This window comes from Barbatula barbatula, assembly GCF_947034865.1.
Source record: "Barbatula barbatula genome assembly, chromosome: 6".
NCBI lineage: Eukaryota > Metazoa > Chordata > Actinopteri > Cypriniformes > Nemacheilidae > Barbatula > Barbatula barbatula.
This window is the reverse complement of record NC_136765.1, coordinates 26037892-26048301: the sequence shown is the minus strand read 5'-3', so window position 1 is coordinate 26048301 and position 10410 is coordinate 26037892. Positions and strand designations below refer to the sequence as shown.

The window sequence follows — 10410 nt, the reverse complement described above, 5'->3', positions numbered from 1 at the left end:
AATGTATTTGACGTCTCTTAAGGCAATGCATGCTAAACTTCAACCGTGTCAGTGTGTTTTCTAAGAGCTCTAAGTGAAAACATTGAGAAGTAGCTGTATATTACACCTAGAACTTTGAAGGCTAGGAAAAACCCTCATCCTACATTTTCAGATGCACAATCAATAAACGCTAAAATACTAAACAAATGTCATAGATCGAAGGTTAATATATTGCACAAATAAACACTTGGAATTTATTCTAAATCTCACATCTACTCAGTTTCACGACATAACACAGAATGGTATACAAACAATATAAATGATGAATGTACTTCTCAAAGATGTATTAGACTCTCAGATTTATGTAACTATTCCTTGTGGCACTATTAAAGGGACAGTTCACTCTAAAATTAAAGTATTTAATCTTTTACTCATCCTCATGTCATTTCCAAATCTGTACGAGTCATTCAGAACACAGGAACGTTCAAACGACCGGAAATTAGTCTGCCGACTCTGGTCGCAAAAGCTCACCGGCGCCATCTTGTGCAACTAGCCCATTAGACAACATTGAACCTCGTTCACTTGCATTGTACGAACACAAAACCACTGAGACATTTCTCAAAATAGCTTCTTTTGTGTTCCACCGAAGAAAGACTCACATATGGGGCTTTTCCACAGCACGGTACGGTACGGTACGGTACACTTTTGGGAGGTTTTCACTGGGTGCAGTATCTCGTACCTGATGCTCTTTTTAGTACCACCTCGGTTGAGGTTCCAAGCGTAATGTACCGATACCAAAATGTGACGTGTTTACACACCGATCACTGATTGGGCAGAGAGAATCATTACCAGCGTCACATGAATAATCATTTTAATACGTTATATTGGCATTTATGTTTATGCTATGTAAAACATGCTACTTTAGCTTACCCTCATGCGCCGTCGAGTAAACCAAATGATCCTTGTCTGCTCTTTTCTTTAAAATTTAGCTTTTAGCTGTATTATGTTTTGCTGCCATCCGCCATCGATATGCTGCATTACTCCTGTGTTGTGCGTGTGTTTGTCGCGTTCACTACAGCAGTAGAGGCGGCGCTACAATGACGATACGTTTATAATCCCCACCCACTTTGAAGCACTATTTAACTGATGTGGAAAAGCAAAGTGAGCCGAAGTGAAAAGAACTGAACTGAGCCCAGTCGTACTAAACCTGACGGTACCATGCAGTGGAAAAAGGCGCCAATACAGATTTTTGGGAATAAATGATGACAGAATTTGAGGTCTTAGGTTTTTGGGTCTCTTTAATAAGAAATGTCTATCAAGGTCTGAATCGATGCTCAGGTCTGAGGTGTGTACTGTGAACGCAAACATTTGAAATTCTCAAGGGTGCAAAACTAGTTGGCGGAAGATCTCTTGTCTCGTCTGTAAGAAGCGTCACCTCTTCAACCCCATTTAAATTATTGAATGAGATCTGCATCATGCGTAGAGAAACCGTGCTGATCTTGTGTGTGTTGGGGAATGAAGACGGACGTATGTTCAGTTGATCATGCATATGTACAGTTTATGAACATGCTCTGTGTTTCCGGTAGTGTCCGGATCGTTGAGTGAATGCACAGACGTCTCTGTGCCCTCCCGCGCATGGACCGGCTCGGTTTACCCATCCTGAAATCTCTCTGCCAGTCATGGTGAAGTTCAGAGTGTTTGTGTTGTGAATGTTACAGGGTTGTGTAGATGTACACAAAGATGATGACGATTAGATTGAGGATGGTGCCGATAATCCCCAGCATGGCTAGAATGGATTCCTCTTTACTTTCCCTGTCCTGATTTCTCTTTTCCTCCTCACTCACAGCAGTGTTTACCATTTTCCTTGAAGAAGTCTGCAGTTTTCCTTTCACACCAGTCTGGAAAAAGAGACACAAGCTGACCATCAGGGGCCGGTTGTTCGAACAGTTGAATCTGGATCAGGATGATCTGGATTTGTAAATCCCATGATGTGCTATGCAGGATCAGATAATCCATTTTACTTTTCTGCCAGTTTTTCAAAGCAAAACTGGATTGGATCACCCTGATCCAGAAACACACCAGATACAGACATTTTCAGATGAGCAGATCTGGATTACTAGTGATGTACAGAAGCCCTGAAGAGACATGGTGATGGGAAATATATATTGCATTGTGTTCACCCAAGAGACTTTGCGCTCACACACAAATAATGACTTGTGACTGGTTCATCACTAATGTTTACAAACATTGATAAATAACATTTTACATTCAAATTAGGATTATTTTATGCCATAATAGGAGGAAGCTAAAGCTAAAAGCTAAATAGGAGGAAACATTGTTTATTTAAAATTTTTACTTAACAGTCAAATTTATCAAGAGAAAAAATATAATGTCTGTGTATGTTACATGTTATAAATGTTTTATTTTTGTCCAGTTTATACGTTTTATTACATTTCTGTTCCTGAAATCTACCCTTCTGTTGGGATCTGTATGATCCTGTTTTTTAGATCAAAGGTTCTCGATCTTTCTGAAAAGTTTTGAACAACACAAACTGACAATTTGATCCAGATCAAAACCTAGATTGGATTTTGTGATCTAATCAAATTCTCAATCATTTTTTTTCTTTTGAACAAAATTTGTTTTGATTTGAGCCAATCTGATAGCCGAAATCCAATCAGATTACATTTAAAAAACCGGCCCCCGGCGATAGTTAAGACACATTGGGTTTGAATCAACATTTCTGTACGTTTTGCGTGTTTAAAATACCACGAATTAAGAAATACAAACAGCAACATCCCTTCCCACATAAGTGATCCAAACATGTTTTTCTAAGGGGGTATTTTCCTCTTTTGTGTATGATTCTATTTAATATATATGTATGGATATATATAATATATATCCATACACTCTTATAAATGTATTATTACCAGTGTACTGTGAGAAAAGAAGAAAATCGAGATCAGCAGTCGCGTACCCTTTAAACAAATGCCTCGTCTGTATCTTATTGCTCGCTCAGTTTTTCCTTCAGCTTTTACAGAGTTATGATTTATTAAGGGCCGTGAAAGAGATTTGTCATCGAAAAAACTAATCGTTCCTATAGATCCCTGAATAAAATATAGTAACCGCTAGAAAAACTTGAGAACTATTGAGTATATCATGTGTTTCAGGAGCAACAGAAGAAGAGATTTAGAGAAGTGTTTTCTCTAAATAAAATAGACAGCGCTGCCAGTACAAGCATCATGATAGTTTGGATCACAGTGATTTAACCACATGACAAGAGATTCACATGAGGGAGAGATTGAATATATTTCTTGATTATTTGCTATCAATCTTACTGTCATATTTTTTATTGTACATTTTTTATTCACAAAAAATTAAAACCCGCAAGGGACCACCCCAACCCCCCCCCTCATATTGAACCCAGGTTATAGGCCCTGGTCAAGAAATCTTGCTTTACAAATAAAGAAAAACCTTTAGTTTAAAATGTCTAAATGAATCCAGCATATCACCAGAAACAGTCATCCATGTTTCGAGGTCATGCAGAATAAATGACTGCATGAGGGAAAGTTCACGATAAATGAAGATCTCTCCATGCAAACATGTTCAGGTCATGACATTCAAGATGTGTCTCGTTCATGTGAGAATCCATTAATTCTCCATATTTAACTGGACTGTAGTACTTATAGCTGAAAGTTGTTATTTTAGAAACGGTAGATGTGGATTTAGTTTCAGGGTATGTTTACACTTGACAGGTTTGATTCGATTAAAACCTCTGATGCAATTGCTCTGTTTGTGCTGATGATTCTCATCTCACTTACAAATAAACTCTGATGCAGTTCAGCTCAAATATGACTGTAACACAGACCATATAACAAAGACATCAAAATCAACCAAGTGATGTCACAAGATGCAACCCGAAAATCACACCAATTTCTGCTTCAAACATGTTGGTGTCTTGGCGTTTATAAGGTCCTATCTGCGTTTTGAGAGAACAAGCATTCTATTTGACTGAGGAAACACTTTACTGTATGCATAATGCATTATAAGGGTTATTCAAGGGTATACTTGTTCATAATGTGAATTTTTAAACATTACATTTTGTTGAAAAATGCAAAGTATAACGACAAATTGATAGTTTCAATTACTCGTAAGAGATAACAATGACTTGTAATGTTTGTTTGGTTAAAAAAAGTCCCAAAATGTGCACAACGCAAAGAAAAACATCACGTAATGTAAATAAGTTGTCATAACTCAGTTTTGACAACAATCGCAGACAGAACCTTACAATTCCATGAAATGTTATGAGCTCTTCATCAGTTCGAAGTGAACCAAACCACAAGTGTGAAACTCTAAAATCATCTTTAGTTTTCTGCAGAATTGGGCTCCTTTTAAACTGCTGTCGAGTGTTGATTTATTCTGCAGGATCTTGTTCAATTCGTCGTTGTTTTAAGGTAAGAATACGACGTTATTTAAACAGATTGTGGTTATGATAAATGTTCTGTTCCGTTGTATGTAATGCATAATAACAGGGTCTATAAAATATGGATTGAAGTTATCGTAGCGCCATATCTGAGTTGTGGTATAAAAGATAGCTAGTTTTTGTCATCAACCCTTTTGAATAAACACAAATTCTCTCTCTCTCTCTCTCTCTCTCTCTCTCTCTCTCTCTCTCTCTCCATGAACACAGCTGTAGACGTTGGCATGACATTTTAAAACGAATGAAAATGGTTAATTTCTGTTTAAAAAAAGACATTGCATCGTTTTTGCATAAAACCTTGTTGTGTGTTCTGTGTCTGATGGTCCCGTGGAAGGTCATCTGTGTGAGTGTTATAAACAGGGCTTTACTCGAACTGAACCCTCTGTCATCCACTAGATGTGCACTCATGCGTGTGGACTACTGCTGGGCTCTGATAGAACACACGCTTTTCAGTGTCACACACCCCAGAACGAGATGTTGGAAGCGGCTTCACTGGAAACAGCAGCTGCTCTCAGATCAGACGGTGACTGGAGGATTTCCAGAAGCACTTTACCAGCAGGCCTGTTGGGACGAGTCCACCGTGAGCCGGCCAATCTCTGGGACATCCGTCTGTTCAACAACACTGAGCCGTGAGGAAGTCGAGCAAATCCCTCAAACAAGACTTCAGAATGAACAGTGTGGATATTAAAGGTGATGTGTGTTTTATTTAGTAGTTCAGATATCTGCCGCGGGTCTCAAAAGACTCAAATATGTGAGTAAAAAACAACCTGAAGCATGGGCACGTCTACTATTATTCTAAAAAATGAATAAAAATCGAGCAGTATGTACTGTATGTTAGTGACCTTAATCTTTTGAATGGTAGTGCAATGTAAAAAACTCTTTGTTTTTTGTCTGTACAAATTAAAAATGGAGTGCCTTATCATTTCAATTTCAAAACTAAATGAACTATGACTTGACTTTCTAAGTTGAATTAACTCAACCAGGTAACTTATTTTTTTAAGTTGAACCCACATTTTTACAGTGTAAATAAATAATAAAGTGAAAGTGAATAATTGCGTTAAATGTACAACACATTTTCTGAGTGTCGACCAATCAGAGTTATTTTTTCTAAAGGCGTCACCGTGGAAACGTCACACCTGACTTGAGCAATGGGCACAGGGAACATTGGTGAATGGTAAATCCTTGAATTATTCCAGGCACAGAACGTGTCTACAGATGTTAATGGACTCTGACAGCCGGTGTTGTTTTAAAATGGAGTTCAAATACACAAACAAACAGATCATTCTTGAGTAAACACATGTGAAATAAAACTAAATAAACCCACAGGTCCAGCGTCTCTGTGTTTGTTCATCCATATCAAACCATCATGACCATCTGTACTCTACATTTCTGACACAAATACTTTCTTCTCAGTCATTTTCTCTTTCTTTCCAATACAAATATATATTCTTCAATTCAGATGCAACATATATAACGGCATATGTTTATATTGTGAAGCGCATTGGCAGATCATTTTTCCTGTTTTAAGTGTAAACTTTTCACTTGATTTTGAGTCATGATTAGAAAACAACACTTAAAGTGACAGTTCCCCCAAAATACAAATTCTGTCATCATTTTCTCTCCCTCAACTTGTTCCAAATCTGTATAAATGTCTTTGCTTGATAAACACAGAGAAAGATGCTCGTAACCAAACAGTTCTTGGACCCCGTTGACTCCCATAGTAGGAAAAATGACAATGGTACACAGTAAAATCGCCAGTGTTAAAAGAGGTCACACTCTCAAAATGTGGATTATTTACACTGTGAGAGTTAATTTTACTGTCTGAACACTGGCGATTTGACTGTATAGTCAAAAGTGCCCCAAAACTGTTTGCTTTCCTTCATTCTCCAAAATATCTTCTTTTGTGTTTAACAGAAAAATGACGTTTATAAAGCGACTCAATGCTCAATGTTGCCCCAGAACTATTATATCCAAATAACTTTCTTTGTGTTTGTCAGAACAGAGACATTTATGCAGATTTGGAAGGACTTAAGGGTGAGTAAATGATGACCAATTTTTCATTTTGGGGTGAACTATCCCTTTAACATCTTAATGTCATTTTGCGTCTGAAATAATTGTATCTTGGTTTAAGAATGTTGAGATGCTTGTACTAGAGAACAAGACAAAAGACTGAGTAAGAATTCTTTTTTTTGCAGTGTAATGAAGAAATAATTTCTGCTGTTAATTTGATTAAAGTACAAACACAAATAGAGAGTGTTTAACGCTTTACAGAATAAAACATCTTCTATATTAAACTGAATCAGATTGAATAGATTTTTGTATTATACAGCAGCTATATGTTTTATCAATATTAACACGACTGAATAGACACAGAATATCTTGTGTGAATCTGTCAGAAGTTTTCTCTCCATGAAGTAGAAACGTAACTCATCACTTTTCAATGTTAATTTCTTGATTTTTCCATCTATTTGTCTATTTCTGTGCACTATATACAGTATTCTTCCGTGATTTAGTTTCTTCTGCAGACTGAAGTCCGGGTTCATCTGGTTCGGGGTTGTCAGATGGGATTCGTCTTACCTTGCACAGCATCAGGATGAGCCTAACATCGGACATGCTGAAGATGATGGTTTTTCTGAAGCAAGCAGACATCCCTGACAACTGAGAGAGAAGTCGTATCCCCACATCACAGCTTCAGCTCAGAGGGAATTCCAGAATCACGTTTTCCTCCCGCGTTCATCTCACTAGTGTGTGAGTTCAGCTGTCATAAGTTCCTTGTGCGAAACGCTCCGTCTCTCTTCTGCTCGCAAAAATGAACAGAACACGAGAGTAAAGGCAAGAGGGCGGGCGCGATCACGTGCCAAGTTTTATCTCCGTCTTTTTTTCTTTTAATTAGACTGATCTTTTTTCTTCAGGCTTTGTGTAGGTTCTCAAAGAGTTGCTGATCTTCTCTGTAGTTAAAAACCATGAAAACTAGCACATGATGTGCCCGAGAGTAAGACGAGGAGAAAAGTGAGAGATAATTCCTCTGTTGTTGATGTCGTGATGGCGTTTGTATTCTCTGGGTGGTTGTAAGGGGGAGTCATACCACCCGACGTGATGCTCCTGAGGCAGGCGGCATCCCCTGATTCCCTCTCTCTTGCATTTCAATGCAGACCAGGTTGCCTGGCAACCGTCTCAGGACCGCTACAGAACGCCTCGTGACAAAAAGCGTTTATGACAGCGGCACTTATGAGGGGGAGGGTCTCAGGCGGTCGCCAATCTCTCCACTTTTAATAATTCTACAGCGTTCAGAGAGATATAAGAATCTCTGGAGGGCACATGAGAACCTTAAACCCGGTCGTCACCCCAGAACGTCATCTAAAGTTGGACATCAATGAGATTAAATAGAAAGAAAATGGAAACTTTTGCTGAAGTCTCGTGTGAGTCTCAGATGTTTCTCTTGAGAAAAACAGTCAAGTCAAGTCAAGTCAAGTCAGCTTTATTTATATAGCGCTTTTTACAATTTTCATTGTTACAAAGCAGCTGTACAAGAAAAAATGACTATAAGTAAAACATAAAAGGTTATGGAATTCAAAACACAGGTCAAATATCAGACACACAATAAATTACTATATGCAGAGTTAATTAAATAAGACTATCAAATTCTAGCAGCCCCCCCGGCCAGGCAAAACAGTGCAAAACAGTATGCAAACGGTGGCGAGGAACCCAAAACTCCATTGGAGGAGAAAAAAAACCTCGGAGGGAAACCAGGCCTAACCAGGGGATTCCAGTTCCCCTCTGGCAAAAACTGCAGCCTCTGCACAAGCTCAACAGTGCTTGCACAACAAGGCGAAAATAAAAAAAAAATTAGATTTAAAATTATCATTAATAATCTAATAGTGGCTGAAGTTTTGTAGGGACGTCACTTCCTTCGTCCAGCATTTGTCAGGTCTGGGAATGGACTGCGTCCGCTCCGCTCTTGAAACCTTGGAACAATGAGACAAGACTGGCTGAGAGTAGAGTACTGTTCTGCACTCTTTGATGCAACAAATGCATCAGTTGTTATTGGAAGTGTCCCTGGTTCCGGTTGATCTAACTAGTGCAGCCTAGATCTTTGAAATACATATATTATGATAATCTAGTGTATGCAAGATTAAAAAGATGCGTCTTTAGTCTAGATTTAAACTGACAGAGTGTGTCCGCCTCCCGGACATTGCAGGGAAGACTGTTCCAAAGTTTAGGCGCTAGATAGGAAAAGGATCTGCCGCCTGCACTTGATTTTGAAATTCTAGGTATTACCAACTGACCTGACGCCTGAGAGCGTAGTGGACGTGATGGACTATAATACGTAAGAAGTTCTCTCAAGTAGTGAGGAGCTAAACCATGCAAGGCTTTATAGGTAATAAGCAAGATTTTAAAATTTATGCGATGCTTTATAGGTAACCAGTGCAAGGTTGACAGAACCGGGCTAATATGCTCATACTTTTTTGTACGTGTAAGAACTCGAGCTGCCGCATTTTGGACCAGTTGGAGTTTTTGTAATAGGCCTGCAGGGCAACCACCTAATAGTGCATTACAGTAATCTAGTCTTGATGTCATAAAGGCATGTATAAGCTTCTCCGCATCTGATGATGACAGCATATGACGTAATTTAGATATATTTTTAAGATGGAAAAACGCAATCTTACAGGTTTTGGCGACCTGGTTCTCAAATGACAGAGTACTATCGAATATAAAGCCAAGATTCTTAGCTGAAGATGAGGGTTTTATGGAACATCCGTCAATAGTTAAGCAGTATTCTTGGTTGTTACGTAGGGCGGTTTTCGGTCCGATAAGTAACACTTCAGTTTTGTCCGAGTTCAGTAATAAAAAATTGCTACTCATCCACTTTTTTATATCGACAATGCATTCCACTATTCGATGGAATTGCTGTGTTTCGTGAGGCTTCGAGGAAATATAAAGTTGCGTATCATCAGCATAGCAGTGAAAGCTTATTCCGTGTCGCTTTATTATATCTCCTAGGGGTAACATGTATAATGCGAAGAGCATAGGCCCTAGTACTGAGCCCTGTGGTACACCGTACTGGACTTGCGATTTGCGTGATACCTCATTGTTTATTTTTACATATTGGAAACGGTCGCATAAATAAGATCTAAGCCATTTCAAAGCTATTTCCTTAATACCGACATCATTTTCAAGTCTATGTAGGAGCATGCTGTGGTCAATGGTGTCGAATGCAGCACTAAGATCTAGCAGCACCAATAAGGAGATACAACCTCGGTCGGACGCCATAAACAGATCATTTGTAACTCTAATCAGAGCAGTCTCTGTACTGTAATGTGCTCTAAATCCAGACTGGAAATCTTCATTAATCTCATTCCTTTGGAGGAAGGAACATATTTGAGTTGAGACTACTTTTTCCAGAACAAAAACAGTCAGAAATCTAACAAATGAGCTTGAGAAGAGACGTCGACAGTGTGTCAAACTGAGCTCAGATTTGTCTCGTCTGCCATCAAAAGTCAATATAAGTGAAGATCTCAATATCAACTCAAACATTTCTCATCACATTTACACAAATCCAGATGATTTCACCTCTACGGTCTACAATCATTTATACCTCCAGACTCTTCATGTCTTTCAACTATTTCAATCTTATTTTAATTCTCATTTGCAGTTGTTGATACTCCAATGGAACACAACTGAGTACTCATCAGATCTTCTGAGGTACAGTATGATTTGAGCTCTCTGGAATCATATGGGTTTGGAAGGACCTTGTGCTGAATAAATGAAGACAGATTGCATGTACAGTTTCTTTAAGAGAACAGGATTGGATACAATGAACACAATGAATGACAGTCAGGTTTCTGCTTCATAAAGTTAATACAAATGAAGTAACTTCATAGGTCAAACTCGGTGATCCCTGATAGCATTAGATTTATGTACCTTCAGCGTTTTAAACGGACGTCATTTAATAT

At 38.5% G+C, this 10410-nt stretch overlaps 1 protein-coding gene across 1 annotated transcript; it reads right to left on the bottom strand.

Moving 5' to 3' along the window:
* Positions 1–1691: 1691 nt before the first annotated feature.
* Positions 1692–1871, bottom strand: tunar (TCL1 upstream neural differentiation-associated RNA; the record flags this gene model as incomplete). Its single annotated transcript, XM_079457878.1, has 1 exon — positions 1692–1871. Exon 1 carries the CDS (start codon positions 1836–1838, stop codon positions 1692–1694), a length of 147 nt encoding a protein of 48 aa, XP_079314004.1. The 5' UTR covers positions 1839–1871.
* Between the last annotated feature and the right edge of the window lie 8539 nt (positions 1872–10410).